General features: G+C 32.3%; 2 protein-coding genes, 1 non-coding gene and 1 pseudogene across 3 annotated transcripts; all 4 read right to left on the reverse strand.

Moving 5' to 3' along the window:
- Positions 1 to 1,118: 1,118 nt before the first annotated feature.
- On the reverse strand, positions 1,119 to 6,770 carry LOC118050287 (DEAD-box ATP-dependent RNA helicase 15). Its single transcript, XM_035060597.2, has 12 exons — positions 6,610 to 6,770; positions 6,347 to 6,467; positions 6,098 to 6,198; positions 5,319 to 5,491; positions 4,977 to 5,208; positions 4,757 to 4,875; positions 3,803 to 3,859; positions 3,153 to 3,337; positions 2,281 to 2,425; positions 2,078 to 2,161; positions 1,929 to 1,992; positions 1,119 to 1,511 (listed from the first exon to the last, which is right to left on the reverse strand). The coding sequence occupies exons 2-12, from the start codon at positions 6,460 to 6,462 to the stop codon at positions 1,501 to 1,503; spliced, it is 1,287 nt and encodes a 428-aa protein (XP_034916488.1). The 5' UTR covers positions 6,463 to 6,467; positions 6,610 to 6,770; the 3' UTR covers positions 1,119 to 1,500.
- Positions 6,771 to 8,312: 1,542 nt separating this feature from the next.
- LOC118050150 (probable carboxylesterase 17) lies at positions 8,313 to 9,111 on the reverse strand (annotated as a pseudogene).
- A 2,099-nt stretch (positions 9,112 to 11,210) lies between these two features.
- Positions 11,211 to 11,283, reverse strand: TRNAR-CCU (transfer RNA arginine (anticodon CCU)). Its single transcript has one exon. It is a non-coding gene; the product is annotated as a tRNA-Arg (tRNA).
- Positions 11,284 to 11,482: 199 nt separating this feature from the next.
- Positions 11,483 to 13,708, reverse strand: LOC118050286 (SPX domain-containing protein 1). The gene is made up of 3 exons (XM_035060596.2): positions 13,211 to 13,708; positions 12,568 to 12,694; positions 11,483 to 12,127 (listed from the first exon to the last, which is right to left on the reverse strand). The coding sequence occupies exons 1-3, from the start codon at positions 13,505 to 13,507 to the stop codon at positions 11,688 to 11,690; spliced, it is 864 nt and encodes a 287-aa protein (XP_034916487.1). The 5' UTR covers positions 13,508 to 13,708; the 3' UTR covers positions 11,483 to 11,687.
- Between the last annotated feature and the right edge of the window lie 6,421 nt (positions 13,709 to 20,129).

The raw sequence follows: 20,129 nt of genomic DNA on the forward strand, positions 1-20,129 counted from the left end.
ACCTTGCCGAATGTGATAAATAGAATGTAAAATCATAGCTTTTACAAGCAAATGAATGCAGGCCAAGAAATTCCGTTATAATACCAATGAGATGGTAATAGCTAAATGTAGCCATGGGAGATTTCAGTGCCTTGATTTCCAGCTTTGGACCTTGAGCGTGATGTTCTAAATCTCACCATTGTATTTTGGATTGTTTTTACCCTTACCTCCCATGTTCTTAAGAATTATAATTCTTGCTCTTATATTTCAAAAATATTTTTCATAATTTTTTTTAAAAAAATTATTTTTAATAACACATCCAAACTATCTATTCATAATGTTGAAGCTGCAAGCCAAAAACAATCAAGGATCCCAAAGCTTTCAAGACACAAACAGACAGAGGCTATCCGTTTAAAAAATCAGAAAAAGGAACAAAAAAGGGAGCAACTAACTAATATATTGTCTTGAAATCTTACCTAGAGTACCTATAGAAGGGGATGGAACAGCAGTTTAATCCATTGCTAATGCTCCACAGCCTGTCCACGGCCGAATATTGTTCAGGTTGCAACATCTTTATATTTAAAAATATATTAAAAAATTATTTTTAATATTAATAAAATAAAAAATTATTTTTGAAAGCGTAGACAATTCAAGAATTCAAAACCAAATCTGTTTGATAGGCGGCCTTCAAATCACCATGGAAAACTGTATCTAGATAGGATGAAAATACAAGGACCGGAATATTCAAGAAATATTGATATGAATAAGAAAAATACACGCGCTCCCTGATAGGAAGGCAGGCACATCACCACACGAACCGTGAATTTCTGCTGTGAAACCAGATTTCTGGAAAACCAAGTGATGCAAAACAACAATTTCAAATTAAGGAATCATCAAGACATTCATGTATCCAGAACTGAATTTCTACATACCTGAGCAGCTCTCTAGGTCGCCTGCAGCCCTCTCTCTCTCTCTCTCTCTCTCTCTCACATTTATCTACATTGATCACGAAGGCATTGCTAACTCCATTGTAAAAGGAGACCCAATTACACAATTACTAATTTTAACAGCTTCCAACAATTGCCTTGAAATAAAGAGCCATTGATGAAAACTAGATCAAGATAACTCGAACCTCAACAAAACAACCAAAAGCCTTCAAGGCTCGACTAATACACTAACAGCAAAACCACTTGGACAAAATGAGGCATTCAGTGCTAAAAATACTTCAATTTTAGCATCTAGAACATTGATACATGATAAAATGGCCGCCTGTAAAACTAAACTAGTTATACTGCATATAGATACTGTTGTACCGATGTTTCATGCACCATAATAGCAAACTCTACTTAATTCTCCAATAACCAGAGCCCCGAAAGCTACAACAATTCAAAAGCTGCATACATCATTGGGTAAGATCCACCAATACAAGAGCATTAGGCAGAGCATAGTCTGCAGAACATATAAGATAGAAAGGGGGACTCTAGCACCATCAAAATCTACATCATGCAGATTGAATCTCCTTTAAGATGGCACTGCAAAAGAAAATGGATGAAAAGAATAAGCAAATAATGTCATCTTCCACCTAGGCCATAAAAGGTTTCTGTGATGAAAACAATAAAAGTAAACATAATGCCATGAATCTTTATTCACCCGCAGAAATTTTTGGATTTTTTGTTTAAAAAAATACCAATTGGCAAAACAAGAAATAGGAACTAAATGTTGACCCCGTCCAAAAAAATATATGAACAGGAATAAAGATTACTGGTAAGCAAGGTCACTTCTTATTTGCTTTTGGTTGAACATTGAAAAATTAAACAAAATCACTAGAAAAAAAAATTCTTGATGTTCTTTCGGTAGTCAAAATTCAGAATAGCAGGAAATGAAAGTGAACATTGAAAGACACAGGGGAAGCAATGTATTAATAACTTATAATAAATTGAGAAACGTACTATATGTAGATGTATCAATTTGCTCAGGAAGCTCCTTTATATCCACCTCAAACCTCTCTTGAACCTGCAATCAGCCAACAAGAATTAGAATGGACAAGAAATTTAAAGAAAACAATACAGATTTGATGAAAAAAGGTAAATAGTAAGACCTGGTTGAGAACATCAGAATCCGAAGCTGATGATACAAAGGTAATTGCAAGGCCTTTTGTGCCAAACCTACCAGCTCTACCAACCTGTCATGGATTTGACAAGAAAGCAACAGTGAGAGCAGTGTGACATTTCACCAAAGACAATAACACTGGAAAAAAAAAGCCAGCAAGCAGATTTGTTGAACAAATTTCATTGATTTTACCCTGTGCAAGTAAGTGTCAGCTGAGTCTGGCATGTCATAGTTAATGACAATGTTGACACGTTCAATATCAATACCCCTGCCAACCAAGTCAGTGGCAACAAGAATCCTTTTATGACCCTCCTTGAAACCCTTGTAGCGCATCAACCTGCAAATGGCATACATTCAGCATATAGCTTATCACTGCTAAAGGTATACTATAACTACACTATACATGCTAAAAATCTTCCACCTGCTAGAACAGAAATGCATTACATTATTGAAAGTAGGATGCCCTCAAACTAACTTGTTTCTAATTCAAAAACTGCAAGAATCACTTTCAACTAAGTCATAAAATCAAAACAACCTTTAAAAAGAAAATATACCACCCATGGAAGGTGAGAAAAACAAGGCAAATTGCAATTCCATGTCAACCACGAAGATTCCATAAAACAATCAAATCATTACCAAAGAAATGATATAGAATACCAACCAAACACATACAGAAGAATAAGATATCTATGCGTATTCTAGATGTTCAAATGATGCACCCAAAACTATACAACCCGTGTTTGAAAAGGCAACCAATAACACTAAATTTACAAATCATACTGGATAATCCCCAACAACGGTACTGATATGTAATTGAACACCAAAAAATGATTCAAGCATCAAAGCTGTTCCTGTCAAAACACGCCCAATCTCAAATAGCCCTGGAGCAAAATTAAATAAAGGACCAAGAAACCAATTAAAGCAACTATCATAGTCCAGACAGTTACCAGAAGACCTAGCTAACCAAAGGCAAAGCACAGTAGGACACAACAATGAAAGGAAATAAACTACTCCGAACAACTGAAGCAGTGTTGCTAATGATATCAAATGAAGGATATACATACCTTTCTTCCTGTGACATGCCAGAATGTATGCAAATGGAGGGGAAATTACACTCCACGAGTAACTTGTTCAGCTCAGCTGCTCTGCTCACACTTTTAACAAAGATAACAACTTGATTGAAGTCCAGTGCATCAAGAAGATCATTTAACTTTCTGTTTTTCTCCAGCTCAGTCAGTTTGATGTAGTGCTGCATTTCAATTTTGATAGTCAGATAGATGTCCCATAAACTGGTACAATAATGTTTTTTCGAGAGAGCTATGGTACAATGATGTTGTCTATGTGGAGCAACTGTTCTAAAGAAGCAAAGGGTGAACACAACTCTTAACAAAGAGCCCAGCCTGTCAGCAGTTACAAGCCAGAATGGGTGCATTATCTTTCTTTCTTCTCTCCACAAGGTAAGCCATCCGCTCCTCTTCCCATCTTTTTCACTCATTCTTCATCTCTCCCTAGCATCTGCTCTGTCCAGCCCCTCTTTCCATAGCATCCACTCAGTCCAGCCCCTTGTTCTCCTCCCTACCCCTCTATCTCATCTCTCAACACATCTCTCTCATCACTAGCTTCCCACTCAAACCCCATCCCTAGCATTATAACCTGGAGTTGCCTTGCTCCTTTAAAAACAATGTAAAACATCATATAAGATCTGAATGCATACCTGCACAAGACCATGGAGGGTCAACTTGGCTTCATCATCAACGTAAATTTCCATCGGCTGAAAGGAACAAATATCATTGTAAATCATATTAGGAGCCTTCATGAAGCTAATGATATCCAGAAGGACATGAATGATGGATTCGCATCCCTTCAATTGAGATTCCTGTCCATCTGAATAGTCTCCTTGCAGATACTTTTTTAGTCATATCAAGCAAGTGCCACCGCAGGTCGATACAACTCTATTTGACAACAGACGTCACCACAGAGAATGGAGACCCCTCCACCCAATCCCATTGCATTTCCATTCCCCAGCAACACCAAAAAATAAAAAAAGGAGCAATATCCTAACAAATGTAAAAAGACTCAAAATAAAAAATAAAAAAAAAAACAAAAAAAACATATAGCCACACCCCTCTTAGAAAGGAACAAATATCATTGTAAATCATATTAGGAGCCTTCATGAAGATAATGATATCCAGAAGGAAATGAATGATGGATTCACATCCCCTCAATTGAGATTCCTGTCCATCTGAATAGTCTCCTTGCAGATACATTTTTTAGTCATAACAAGGAAGTGCCACCGCAGCTCGATACAACTCTATTTGACAACAGATGTCACCATAGAGAAAGGAGACCCACCCACACCCAATCCCATTGCATTCCCATTCCCCAGCAACCCCCCCCCCAAAAAAAAAAAAATCTAAAATAAAAAAGGAGCAATATCCTAACAAATGTAAAAAGACTCAAAAATAAAAATAAAAAGGCGACATATAGCCACACCCATCTTTGACACATGCCCCAACAGATGTCAAAACACAATTTCCAGAAAAAGTGACCACGTATTGACCTTCTAGATGGACTGGATCTAAATATCTGGAAGACTCACAGTGACATCTGGCATTATTAAAAACAAAAAAACTTCTAAATTCAAGAATAACTGGTCATAGGACATTACATCTTGCATAAATTTCTTGCAAACTGGGCGGATTTCTTTGCTGAGCGTTGCAGAAAACATCATAACCTGCTTATCATGAGGAGTCATCTTGAAAATCTCCTGAACATCTCTCCTCATGTCTGCAAAAAGATTGCGAGAAACACCCACAAGCTTGATATCAATATCTAATCAAACATGGAGAGCAAGAATCTTGGACGAAGGTTTTAGGATAAAAACTTACCGAGTGATTCAAGCATTTTGTCACATTCATCAAGGATAAAATGTCTGACGTTCTTCAAAGAAAGGTCCTTATCTCTAGCAAGTGCCAGGATTCTTCCAGGTGTTCCAACAACAATATGAGGGCATTCATTTTTCAGTAGATCCTTGTGAGTTTTGATATTGACACCACCATAGAAAACAGCAACCTTGGTGTCAGGCAAGTAAGTACTGAACCTCTCAAACTCGTGGCAGATCTATAAAGAAAAGAATAGCCAAAAAATGAGGGAAAACACCTTTATATATTCCAATATGGAGCAAAGGTTAAGTAATACACAGGTAAGTGAATTTGGTAACTTAAAGATACCTGGTAAGCCAACTCTCTAGTGTGACATAGAACAAGGGCAATAACTTGTCCAGAGGTCGGCTCAATTTGCTGAAGAGTAGAAAGAACAAAAACAGCAGTCTTTCCCATTCCAGATTTAGCTTGGCAGATGACATCCATCCCCAAGATGGCTTGAGGGATACATTCATGTTGCACTGATGAATTACCAAAGAAAATTGTACGGAAGGAACCCTTGGTAAGTAAAACATAACCTTTCGGATCCTTTAATTGAAAGGTTTACCATAGCAGAATACAGCTCCAAAATCAAGAGTGTGATAATTGTATATTACCTGAAAAAAACACCACAATGACTTAGGTGGGCAAAAAATACATCAACTAACTTTTTCCAAGCTACAAATTCAGTAAAGAAAAGTGCCCAGCATTAAGATGAAAGCAAGAAAATTAAAATTTGACGCTATGCATGCTTGAATTTACAAAACATGGACTTCATCCACGGACACAGATAAATATATTAGACTACAGGAAAAACAAAGACACGAAGAGATATGCAACTTCAGAAAATTACTGAAATCTATATACTTGTAAGTTACTCCAAATCCTCCAAAAAAACATAGACAAAACAAACCTTACACCATTAGAGTTTCTGAGGTGTTGAAACCATGCGTACCACCAAAATATTTACATTTTACTTTTCAAACTTGTTGAAAAGTAAACATAAACATAATTTAAAAAAAAATCTTTAAAACTAGAAAAATAATGGTACATTAAACACAAAATAGAAGTACAAAGCAATAGACTACCTTCAGAAGGATGCTCAAAACCCGAGTCGACAATAGACCGAAGAAGCTCTGGCTTCAAAAGGAAATCTCTGAATCCCGAACTGTGAATCCCAACATATCCTCTATACACCCAAAAATAAAACAACCACATATGTTAAAACCCATAAACAATCCAGCTCAAATGCACAGACAAAAACTTTTACTACAGATCTAACAATCTCCAGAAAAATCCACAAAAAAACAGCCATTAAACATAAAAAGAACACTCACTTCTTAACGGCTTCGCCGTTAACTTTAGCGCCGACGGAGTCAGGTGCTTTCTCGTCTTCTTCTTCATAATCTAGAAGCTCCTCCTCGTAAGTGTCGTTGTCTCTTGTTTCTCCCATGATTTCTATAGCAAACAAATATAGATCTCAAAGTTAGTGATAAGAAAACTAGGGTTTTTGAAAGAAAACGAAAATTGAAGTGATTAATTACGGTTTTGCAGTGAAATTGAGTAGAGAATTAGATAGAGGGAAGGAAAGAGGAAGTACCTGTGAAAGTAAAATAAATAAGAGGATTTGGGGTTCAGGGTTAGGGTTTGCTGCAAAGGAAAAAGGTTAGCGAGAAATTTAAAGAAAAGATTTTTCTTTCGAGAGATGGAAAATGAAGACCAAAGCGGAGACCTCAGCAGGTGAGAGTGATTAGGGTTCTATGGTTCTGAATGTCTTTATACTGTGGAGGGAGATTTTTTGCGTTGACCACAGTGACCCTGTGACTTGTAGTTAATTTCGATTGAGCTTTTTTCTCGAAATTATCCTCCTTTTATAATCTTTTTACACTTGTTTTTTTTTGAAAAATTATTATCATTGGGTTATATTTTTAAGTACAATTCTGAATATATTGAACAGTTTCTATTAGTTTTAATTTTTCTATTAAATTTATTTTGTTCAGATAGGTAATTATTTAATCACAAATTAAAATTTTATATATATTAAATTAGTTTGCATGTCAATTAGGGGTGATTTTTTTTGTTTAATTTGGTTTTTGTAAAAAACAATCGAAACCAGTTCAAACCAACTGATTTTGATTCAGTTTTATTTTTTCATAACAAAAACTAATTTCAATTAATTTGGCTCGGTTTTTTTTGGTTTAGCTCGTTTTTTTCAGTTTTTTTTGTTTGGGTTTGGTTCGGGTTTTTTTTATTTAAAGTTTATAAAACCGAAACTGAACCGATTGTTTTTTTACAATTTTAATTAGTTTAATCGTGATTTTTTTACTGTTCAGTTCTTTCAACTTAATTAGTTTTTTAATTTTTTTGCTCGATATCAATTGAAATTAAGTTTTTTTCTGGGATAATTTTATGAACATACCATCCATTCTCCTGCCAATATTCATGCTTTTTTTGTTCAAAAATCCTAAATATAAATCTCCAAAAATACTGTATTATATTAATGAAATCAGATTTGCATAATTTGAACAAAATACAAAGCATATATCAAATCAATAATAACAAAATTCAAGGTCAAGCATGTGTTTTTGCATGAAGACGATGGAAAAGGGATTTGATTAAATGCAAAAACGGATCCAAAGATCAAGGGTATAATTACTATTAAACCCCCCCAAAAAATACAGTAAAAAATAGCATTCATCGTTGTTTTTTTAAAATATATTTATTAAAAAAATTAAATTTTTTTTTACTTCAAATTCATTTTTTTTCTTATAATTTTGGATCATTTTCATGTATTAACTTCAAAAATAAAATTAAAAAATCATTTTAATAGATTAAAAAATATATTTTAAAAGCAAGGCATCACAATCTCAGAAATTATCTTCTTATACAAAGCTAATTTTTGAATTTAAAGAAGCCCAAACCATCAACAAAACCGATTTCTGTTTTTATCTCTTTGCAAAGAAAATGGGCTTATATTTCTCATTTTAGGGCACGAAGGCCCACCATCTCTTCTACTGCTAGACATTGCAGTATTTGTAGTTAAGGTCAGACCCTTCGTCCTGTTTAAAAATCAAAAGCCTTGCTTATTTACCAACTTCACTTCTTTCACTTCTTTTTTTTTTTTTTGATTCGATGTAACCTTGTTCCTTAAAAAACATATTTTATGAGTCCAAGTAAGTGTGAATAAATTTTTTAACTATTTTAGATTTTTATAAAAAATATAACTCAAACTCGAGACTTGCTATATACATTTCAAGCTCTTTGTTATCACGTTTTGCTATCACATCATGTTCTTGAAGATGTTTAAATTCTGACTGTCCTGAGCTTTATAAGATATATATGTACTGACTTGAAGTCTGCTCCCCTTTCATTCAAGAAATCCAAGCCAGCCACATAAACTATAGCCACTGGAACTCACTCCATTCAGCTGCTGCAGATACATCTTGCATCTCAAAATTACAGCCAAAGTAATCACGATTTGATCCTTCAGGTATGCTTAGACCCCAGAACATATCATTCATGGCCACGTCTCTTGCTGCCCCTTCAGCCGTCTCTTTCAAGGTCCTTTTCTCACTCCCGAAACAAGGATGAATCAACATCAATCCTTTGATTTTAACCTGACAAGTATTACTCCTCATTGCTCTGATAGCAACATGATGTGTAATGTTCCCTCCAGCACTGTCTCCAGAGAGAAACACTCGAGAAAGATCTGCCTGCTTAAGCCAGGGTTGAGAGCTCGCGTTGTTACTTAGCCATTCAAGTGAGCTGAAGCAGTCATCATAAGCTATTGGAAGGCGATTCTCCGGTGCCAAACGATAGTCAACAGATAGGACAAAGGACTGAGATGCCTTAATTAGACAGGTCTCCAAGAAAATGATGGAACCCAAACCATGTGGTTGAGCAAGAGCAAAAGCAACCACCATGAAAATAAACCACAACAGGAAGCTGACTCGCTGAACCCTGAGTATCAGGAAGGAATAGCCTTGCAGTTATCGGAATATGATTCCTCCGCCGCGGCAGGCACTATTTCTGGGGCAAACCGTTTTACCATCCCATCAGAAAAAACTTGCAGGAAGCCAGGTATTTCTGCAACATTGAACATCTTGGTTGTAGGTGATTAAGCCCTAGATGTTTCACACAAAGCAATGGAGAACTAGTGTTGGGATATAAAGGATTATATGGCTATGCTGATACGTAATGGTAAAGTGCAAAGTCAGAGTCAGGAGGAAAAGGTTGGTCACATGGAGAGGCATTGGTTAACACAAAACTAATCATGACATATAAGCTGATATCATGGTGTTGAAACTATGCTTAAAAAATTCATTGAAATACGCTCTCATGAAATTAAAATTGGGTCTAGGACTAGGTAGTTCAGATTGCTTTTTTCCAAAAAAAAAAAGAAGGAAAGAAGGAAAAGTAAGTGTTATTCAGATGTGTATGGTCTCCCTAAGGCTCTACTTGGTATTTGCTTCTCAGCCTGGTGTTTTTAAGACAAAAAGCATTGAAAAGCATGGAGCTCTCATATGACAAGAAAATATTATAGAAAATAATATAAATTATATTATGAGATTTTATTTGATAGTTTAAATTATTGGGTTGAGATAATTTTTTAATATGATATTAAAGCCTTGATGACCAAGCAATCACGGGTTTAAATCTCACCATCTTTCATTTATTTGATAAAAATTAAGCACAAGGTAACATAAATTTATGCAAGTTTCAAGCTCAAATAGCTTTCACTTGAGACAGTGTGTTATAAGGAATAGTATAAATCATATTCTGAGACCTTACCTAACAGTTTAAGCTATTAGATTGAGATAATCATTTAAAAACCATTAATAAGAGCCAAATGCATTAACATGTTTCTTTCCTTTGAGGTTGAGATTTCAAGAACATAGATTTTTTAATATTGCCTTTGAATGAAATTCACACAAACTAAATCTGGATAAAACCTAATATGTTCGTTACAGATTTTAAAACTTTGAGCGTTCTAAACAAGCTTAATATTACGAGTAAAAGAGCTGTTTTTTTAATTATATATTAATCAGTATTTGATTGGTTAGTTTGTATGGGGTTATTGACAAAAAAAATATTATTAATTCATTCCTTTTTAAATTTTTGTTCAAGTTTTTTTCTTTTTTTTTTTGTTTAACTCACTTTCTTTTTTTCTTATTAAGTTGAAAGGTCTAAATGATCAACTCTGCAATTAAATATTACAACCTAAAAAATAAAAACTATTTTTATTGGATGACCATGATACTTCACAAAAGTAATAAAAAATATCAATGGAGGGAAAATATCACATTTTTGTTTAATAACATATCATTATATTTCAATTATTGATATTAATTAAAAAAAAAAGTAAGTGATGCTAGGTGCGCGCACTTGACCTACTACTAATGAGGTAGGCGATGAGCCTAACCTTTTTCTGGCTTATTATTTCTTTTTATATTATTTTTTTTCTTGCACTCTAAATTTTTTTTTACTAGAATTTGTGTTGTAGTTTTAAAATGGTTATTGAATACTATTATAAGTTTTTATTTGAATTTTAATATATTTTTAATTATTATGTATCTGATGTGAAAATAATAAATTGCTCATGAAAGATCGATTCAATTTTTTTTTTAATAAAATAGATTTTAAAAATGATTTTATTACATTTATGATTTTTTTAGTTTTCAATCATACATGAATTATGGACAAATTATTTTTATTTTTTTATTAATTTGCTTTAACAATCATAAAATATATATATTTTAATAGAAATAATGAATCTAGTTATAAATTTTATGTTTGTCAAGATAAATAAGAGATACATTAATAAAAAAATAAAATTTCAAAGTGATTATATTTTCAAGTTTAATAACAATGTCAAAAAAATTTATAAAACCTAATTTTTTTAACATTTAAAAAATTTTGATCCCCAGTAGTGCTACATATGAACTAATAAGTCTTAAAACAATAAAGATCAACTAAAAGAGAACTCTAAATTATTTTACAAAAAACAATAATCAATTAAATATATTTTACAGCCAATTTTTAAATTTGATTTATTTACTAAAAAATATTTTAACACATAAAATTCTATAAAATATTTTCAATTCAGTTATAATATCATTAAAAACATATTTAACAATAGATCCACACTCCCCAATATGTATTTTTGGCAGAAACTGATGTGGTTTAAAAGAAGCACACGCTCGCGCCAGATAGGGGTCGAACCTATGACCTTCTGCTTAGGAAACAGACGCTCTATCCACTGAGCTACAGGCGCAGCTTGTTAATACCCTCAGTACAATATATTCATATACACACTCACACATAATCAAAACAACGGGTTGAGGCGAAACCATTCAAGTCTTGACAGATGCCACCGATAAGAGATTCACCTTGTTGTTCTTAAGATAAACAGCCATCGTCCCTGAGATATAAAGTACATGATAGATAAAAATGATGTGATTATTTCGTTGTCAAGAACATAACAGCCACAGCCACATTTATATTCCACAAAGAAGAACTAATAGGGCATCATTCCAACATTCAAGAATTTACAAAAATAAAAAGGAGTGATACAGACAGCTATGGCTCAAGCACACCACTGCCAATTCATGTGTACAATAGAGGCAAAGAAAAATTAACAAGTTAGCAATTCTGATTTTCTGGAAAACAGAACAAAGTCTATTTGGCCGTTTGTTCCAAGACAGTAACTTTCTTCCAATCCCCATCCTGAGTATTGCCTTGCAAAGGGGGCAATGAATACACGTTTACAGTTGAGCTTCCACTCCGAATCTCCTTCAAGACACGAAGTGCTGACAGTGTTGGTTTCACGTACATGCTCTCCGTATATTCTATTTCTGGGAGTTTGTTGGGAACTCCGAGTGACCTCTCTGCAATTGCATTTGAAGTTTTGTTGTCAAGGCTCTCTACCTCAGTTGCATGAGGTGCGACTGATGGTTCATTTCTAGAGAAAACTCGATCAAGCATCACCTCACACTCCTTAATAAGCTTGGTAAGTACATGAGTTGTGTAGAATGGCTGTTGCATTACCCTTTGGATGAAGGGCATGCGAACCAGAGCTCCACTTCTCTTATCATATTTTTTCAATATCTTCACTAGTCCTGCGCACAGAATACTTCATAAGAATAATTTCAAGTTGTTGAATCAGAAATACTTCCATTCAAGCAATTCGACAACTTAAGCCCAGTTTACAATATGTAGCTGCCTCGGTAGTAAGTTTCTTTGTTCCCTCCAATTAAGTAAGCGACCCTCATCCATGCAACTATTAGAGACTTAGCTCTATATAAGTTTGGGTAAAGTTGGGTCACAATTTTGCCATCAGCAGCTTGCATCCACCGTAATCAATTTCTATCAAGTGGCACTCCATAATCATGTCAACTCAACAAAATGGTTGCCAACATATGTGTTCTTATTAGCCATAGACAGTCATTTTGTAAGCCATTTATCATAGCATTAACAATGTCACCGAAAAAACTGTCCATCGTGTTCAATCCACACAGACAATGGGGCTTCACCAACCACAGAAAAAGGAAACAATTACCTGTGTAGTTAAGGGCACTGTAATTCTCCAACAGCACCATTTCTCCATGAAAATCCACTATCTCCCTCCCTACTCTCATCAGCTCTTCATTCGAATCCTTCGCCTTCTCTACTCCATCTTGTAGCTCCTGCATGACAAGCACAACAAAAAAAAACACACACACACAGTTCAATTAGAAAAAAATCAATTCCAGCCACATTTTCTAAAATCCAACCGCTTCCATAAAAAAACAATGCATTTCTAGTTTATAAAATTACTCTTATTTATGTTCATGTCAACGAATCACTTTCAATTCCACATCAACCACAGAACACAGGATTCCTCATCTTCTAAAATCCAATTCGAAACCCCAAAAATTTATTCAATATACTCAGCATTACTCGCTCCCACTAGCAAAGGAGGGAGTATAATCCAGCCTCATTAAATAATTTTGCATTTCATTTTTGCAAACAACCATTGGCAAATCCATGAAAATCATAAAAAAATAAAACACAATTCTAATTTCTACCCAAAATTCAACACATTATTCGAATAAAAGATAAACAAAAATTAAGCATCTGATATCAATAAAAATCAAGACCAAGAAAATAAAACAAAATTAATTTTAAAAAAAAAAACTAAGAAAAAAAATAAAAATTTATACCTTCCATTTGATAACAGAATCCTCTTCTTTCTCAACAATAAAAGCATTAAACTTTTCCATCTCATCCTCCAAAACCCTAACAAAATCAATCACCTCCTTCTCCACCTCACCGCCATCGCCATCCCCACCGTCCATTTGATCATCATCCAATCTCGGCCGTTTATTCAGCGGCTTATCCCCATCTTTAGGATAAATTAACTTCAACTGTTTCTTCAAGTCTTTATAAGATAAAAACTCATCTCTCCAATCCGGCACCGTTTCTTCTATTAAATTACTTAAGCTCTTCCAGAACTTCATTCTGCTACTCACCGCACCTGATCACCGCGGCCGGAGAAGACAAGATCGTCGAATTATCGTTAATTGCCCGTGAGATTAGCGATTAGGGATTTGATATGTTGATTACGAGAGGCAATGATGAGAGAGAGATTAGAGGTGGCTGTTTATTGGTTAGAGAGAGAAAATGCGGGAGAGAATCAAATAGTGAAGAATAGAATATTCGACAGAATTATAATATCCTCTCTCCTAGAGAGTGAGACGATATAATCTTTTTGGATGACTACATATTGGTCCCTAAACTATATTTTAGTTTTCAATACTGTCCCCTGAATTCGAGATTAACCAGTTTTAGTCTATAACTATTAGATTTTAATCAATTTTGTTCCTATCAGTTATCAGGAAAAAATTAAGAAAATTATGTCTGGCCATGGGGCGCTGGCATGGTTCCCGTGGGGTTTGTGTGTTGTGATTTCACTCAGACAAAAATGAAGGGCCTTGTACTTATAAATAAAATTTTTTTCATAGCCTATTTCAAAAATACAAATATAATTATTTTTTAAAGTATTTTTTATTTAAAATATTTTTTTTTAATTTTTGATATCACCACATTAAAATATCTAAAAACACCAAAAATATATTAATTTAAAGTAAAGAAAAAATTAAAAATATATATTTTTTAAAAAAACATTTCTAAAACGTAAAAAACAAACAAATAATTAAAATATGTAAAAAAATATTAAAAGTTAAAAGTTGGGTTTAGAAAAAAAAATCAATTTCAACTTGAAATTCATCCAAATATAAATTACACATTACCTCAATTTCCATTTTTAATTAGTATTTTATATCGTTTTCTAATTCATCTTTAATTACTACTCTAATTTGATTTTTAGAAAATTATTTATCATGAAAATATCTTATATGACTTCATTTCCAATTATCAAATTACTAATTTAATGGAACTAGTATTTGCATGTGAAGGGTAAAAAAAAGATAAATAAAGTTTATGGTCTTCGTTGATTTCTTTCGATGGGTAACGAATGATGGTTTTGGATAAAATTGCTTAACTTCAAACTTTGGGTTCTTAATTGAAAATGTGTTTATGGAAAGGGGATTTATTTACAATCATCCCTTATCTTTTCATGGTTAATATTCTTTCGTGCGGGGGCCTATCAAGCCGTCAAGGCTCGCCAGCTGCCAGGGTACTTTGGCCCTTTCCTTTTCTTCACTTTTTCAGTCAACTTTTTGTCATTTACATTTACCTTATAATTATATCAAATTTTGTTTATGATGGTAAGCATCGAGTTTAACTAAAGCTTATAATTATATCAACTCTTTCTTTGGAATAGATGTTGAACCTTTTCTTTTCTTTTTTGTTAATTTTTTTTAAAAAAAAAATTAGTTTTTTTAAATTTTTTTAACATGCAAATGTTAAAAGTAAATTTAAAAAATAAAAAAATTATTTTCAATATATTTTCAAACAAAAATCATTTTGAAAAAACAATATTTATCAACTTTCTACTACACCCAATAAATTTTAGTGAGATGTTGTTTCATTCATGCCTATTCTTTTAGAATAGCAGCAAAATTTTATATATTTATCTGAAAATTTAATCATTAATTACCAATAATATCAAAATAAATAAATAAATAAATTTGTCCCATCCAAGCTACAAGGTAGCTTGGTGGAGCTGAATTTACCAGCCTATTCAAGCTACCTTGGGTGGGCCAATTCTTAGTATTTCATGATTATAGCAAGACTCATCTTTTTACTATTTCCCTAAATAGTACTATTCCAACATCTTCCATAAATATTACTATTTCACGTCTCATTATATAAATTATTTCAACCTCGTTTATGAATTGCATCACAATGAGGCTCGTTTATTTACTATTACAATAAATAGTATTATTTCAATATCTTCTATAAATAATACTATTTTAAGTTCATTTATGAATAATATTATTTTAGCCTTATCTATTAACAGTACTATATTAAGACTCATTTATTTACTATTTCAATAAATAATACTATTTTTTATTATTTCATGAAGCTCATCCACAAATAATATTGTTTCATATTCATATTTAAGGGTTATCCATGAACAATATTATTGTAGGCATGACCATAAAGTTCATTAATGAATAATACTATTTTAGTTTAATTCATAAATATTATTGTACTGAGTCAAGCCTTTTTTTCTCTCTCCTCCCTTTCAATCTCTTCTCTTATTTTTTGAACTACCACTTCATCAAGTTGTACAAGCTACGACTTTAGCTAAAGCTATCATAGTGGAAAATATCACTTTTCATGGTGAGATGCTCCATATATTTTCTATATATTTTTTAGGATAGGCTATAAATTGCTAAGTTTAGTGAGAGAGAAGCAGGATGATTCATTTCAACAACACTAAAAAAGACGACGCTCCATTTATAATATCACTCAACAACACTCAAGGTCACATCTCCATTATGAATAAACAAATCTATTCACCACAAATCTCTTATCTATAAAACATTATTTTTATCTTCTTAATTTTTTACCAAATTTGTTTGTCACTTAAAAATCAGAGTTTCCCTCTTTCCAAAAGGAACTTGTTTTGCAAGTACAACCCATGCCCAAAACTCATCTAGAAAAAATATATTTACGTATGGAGTTTTTATACTACATCATCAATTATTTTATCCTCACCAACGAAAAACATTTTGTTTTCAATCATTTAAAACATTAAGAATATTTGTTTTAAGTTATGCTATCATTATAGTTTTTAAAACATAAATTTATATACATCAACCCTGAAAGAGGCCATGGAAATGCTTGGATTTCACTCAATTTTTAGCAATGTCTTAACTATTAGCACAAATCTAGCTCGAGTGTAAATCCTCATTGCTATTATAGGGACAAAACTCTCGTGTATATATGTGAGATTTATTGTAGTTTTTTATAATATATAATATAAAAGTGTGATGTAAATTAAGCTAATTGTTTATCTATAAGTTTGTTTAATGGTATTAAAAAAGAAAAAAAAAGAAAAAATAGACAGGAGTGCATAAATATGTCATCTTTGGTTTCTTGTCGAGATAAATGCATAATTTTCAGACCTAGTATGGCGCAAAAAGTTGACTTGACAAACTCACAATCCAGAACTTGACTCATATCAAGTTTTAATTTAAACTAGTTTTGACATTGACTTGTTTAAGTCTAGGTAGCCCACGCGAGTTGACTCATAACTCAATTGACTTGTCTAAACTCGGTTGAGTCAAAACCAAAGATTGTTTTTTTTTAACTCTTGAAATAGTTGTGATGCAAACCTAGATAGTAAAGGCTCTTGACCTCACAACACAGTAGATAACAAATTCAGAAAGCTAAGAACTAGGTTGCGTAAAGAAATTTAACCCAAAGATTACCTAAAACAAAGAACTAAGTGTATTGGAATAAACCTAAACTAGTTGATTATATGAACCAAGAACCACAAGTATAAGAAGGATGCCACAAAATCAGTTATACTTTGATAAATTTAATTGTTCTTTGATAAATAAAGAGATAGATGTTGCTCTTAAGCAAACACAATAATTTTATTCAAATAACAAAGATTATGATTATAATACATATCTTATTCTAAACATGACATCTCATGTGGAAGATGTTTTCTCTTTCTTTCTCTAAATCAGTCACCTTAACTTGCACATTCAATACTCGTCTAACCACAAACACCTCTCCATCAACCAATACCTGGCACCATCATCATTTGCATCTTCAAATGACGGTATCTTCTTTTTATCACTATCTTGACTATCGGTCACAACCTTCCCATGAACCTTTATAATCATTGCTTACTTGTTTGGACATTGGAAGTAATATGATTTGCTCTCAAAATAAAAACATTTTATAAAATGGTTGCAAGATATATGAGTTTCAATTTCAGCTTTCTTATCTTTAGAAAGGTCAAACATATTTCCCATGTTTGATTAAAATTAGGCAACCCCCACATCCACCTTCCAAATAGGTTTCTATAATGATGAAGAGCTCAAATATTGGTTTGGCCATGAGTTACCCTTTCATGTAAGCTGGCTCTCCACTTTGGTAGCCATATAAAACATATCCTCCAACTCTATATAGTATTGTAACTTTACAGTGTTTATAATCTTGCATTTCAACCCATAATAAAACCTAGCCATGGTGGCTTTACTATCCTCCACAACATTCATCATGATCATTGCGATCTTAATCTCCTAGTGGTATTCATCAATAATCATTATCCTTTGAGTCAAAACCTGTGATTTTCGATACAACTTCCTATAATAATGATTAAGGACAAACGTCCTTCTTATAATAACCTTCATCTCCTCTCAGGTCCTAACATGCCTCTCATGATTCCTCTTCTTATTTATTATAAGCTGATCCACTAGATAATAATATAATTAGTAAATTCAATAATGACAAGATGTATCCTTTTCCTTTTAGAGTAGTGGAGATAATAATAATAAAAAAATAGCTTAATCTACCTTTTCCACTCTAAATAAAAGCCACAAGATCATTCCTTCCTAAAATACCAAAGTCTTCATCTTGACATTACCCAAACTCCTATCAACCTATCACAATGCCTAAAAATCTCAAAATCATTCATCTGGCTGAATGGACTACCATGTAAAAAACCCTTATCCCTTCAATTTCTAGGTTATCGTAACCCATCTCCATGGTCCAGTGATGAATTATCATAGTTCCCATCTTAACTCTCATTAACTTCTTCATCAAAAAATGGATTAACACACCCTTTGTGCTTCCTACCAGCCTCACCTTGCAAACTAGCAATCGTGACCTCTTGCCTCTATATTTGGTCTTGTGCCTCTTTAAAGACCAAAGTCATCCTCTTTGATTATTTTTATAGGGATTGAAAACTAAAATCTTGATTGTTCTTATACAGTGATGATAATGCTTCATTAGAAGATATGTCGTAATCTAAAAAAATTCATGTGTAAAAGAATTATATGCTCATTACTCCTTCACATGTTTACACTCCTCATATTTCACTTAAAAGGCTTTTAAAATAAATATATAATTTAGGTGTTGAAATTATAATTGCAACCTTTGTCCTGTATAACAAAAACAAAAACAAGAAATATAATTATATAATAAAACACGATAGGAATAAGAAGTTTAACCTAAATTCAATATTGAACCCTATACACCTAAATTGACCGAGACCATAAATTTAAAAAAGAACCGAACCACTAAACCATGTAATAAATTGATTTAAGAGCCAAAAACCCGAACCTTGTAATTTCATGACAAAACCCAATTGTAACAAACTTATTGTTTGTTTGTGATTTCATGACAAAACCCAAATAACAACTTAGTTTAGTATGAAACAACTTAAATAACATAAAATAAGTGTTTTATTTGCTTTAAAACTCTATATAACCAAGATCAATATCCTAAAAGGTCTGAGATTGATGTAGCTGTCGTTGATGTCCTAAAAATGCTAGGAAAACTTGTGTTTTAGTTGCTTAATTGATTTACATCTCTTGAATGTCATCCTTTTGACTTCCTTGAATATAATAAAATCCTTAAAAAACATGAAAAAACAATAACAAAAAATGTTCTTTTTTGTTGTTGCCTCTACTGCTATCCTTTTACCACATGAAAACTTTTAAAAAATAAGCATATAAATATCATAGCCAATCCTTTTTTTTTTTTTTTTATAGTTAGGATACTTAAGAAATTTTTATGATAAAAAGACTTTGAAAATTAACTACTATGGAATTTAACCCCCATAACCAACCTAAGATAAAGCTTAAACATATTTCTCATGTTGTCATTACGCAACCCTAATGAGATTTGAACCAAATTGAATCTAGATTGACTTGATTGAGTCGAGAATATCATAAACTTAGTTAGGTCTAATGAATATTCAATCCGGACTGTATCAACTTAATTAAATTACACACATTTATTATACTATTATCTCTTCTTAATTTCAAGTAACTAGTATAAATGAAGTCTACATCAACTTACATGCATCAATTCAATTTCAATACATAAATGCATTTTTAAAATTATTAAAAAAAGTTAGGATAAATAAATTGACTTGAGAATATATGACAAATAGCAATCATTGTTGATAATATATTGATCTGAGTAATATTTAGTTATATAATAATTTAAATTCACTTAAAACAACATCATAATTTATTTTAAGATCCCCTTTTTAATTTTTTAACATGTAAATATAAAGAATCTCGGGTAAAAAGATAATTTTTGTTACTATTATTTACCTTTAACTTTAGTAGTAAGATTGAACCAAAACCAATTGATTTGGTGTCAAAATTAATCAATTGATACTTGTTTGGGGGAGTGGTTGCGGATACTTTTTAAAATGTTTTTTTTATGCTGAAATAAATTAAAATGATATTTTTTTAAAAAAAATTATTTTTAAGATTAGAAAAATCAAAATGGTTTAAAACATAAAAAATATATTTTTTTTAAACACGGTTTCACTGAATTTCCAAACGCTTCATAATTCACATAACGCTAATATCCCATAATGAATATCTTGTCTCCTGCACCCATTTATTTATTACTGAATTTAAATCTATGGTAGAGTTGAAATTTAATATATAGACACACACACACAATTAATGATAA

This window comes from Populus alba, chromosome 6 (assembly GCF_005239225.2).
Source record: "Populus alba chromosome 6, ASM523922v2, whole genome shotgun sequence".
Taxonomy (NCBI): Eukaryota; Viridiplantae; Streptophyta; class Magnoliopsida; order Malpighiales; family Salicaceae; genus Populus; species Populus alba.

Bases quoted from the DNA above. Each gene is read 5' to 3' on its own strand.
- LOC118050287 (XM_035060597.2), bottom strand. From the start codon at position 6,462: ATGGGAGAAACAAGAGACAACGACACTTACGAGGAGGAGCTTCTAGAT. The intron at 6,199-6,346 runs GTGAGTGTTCTT...TTGGGTGTATAG, and splicing joins AACGGCGAAGCCGTTAAGAA to AGGATATGTTGGGATTCACA. The intron at 2,162-2,280 runs GTAAAATCAATG...AATCCATGACAG, and splicing joins CTGACACTTACTTGCACAGG to GTTGGTAGAGCTGGTAGGTT.
- LOC118050286 (XM_035060596.2), bottom strand. From the start codon at position 13,507: ATGAAGTTCTGGAAGAGCTTAAGTAATTTAATAGAAGAAACGGTGCCG. The intron at 12,695-13,210 runs GTATAAATTTTT...CTTGTCATGCAG, and splicing joins ATTCTGTTATCAAATGGAAG to GAGCTACAAGATGGAGTAGA. The intron at 12,128-12,567 runs GTAATTGTTTCC...TTCTGTGCGCAG, and splicing joins CAGTGCCCTTAACTACACAG to GACTAGTGAAGATATTGAAA.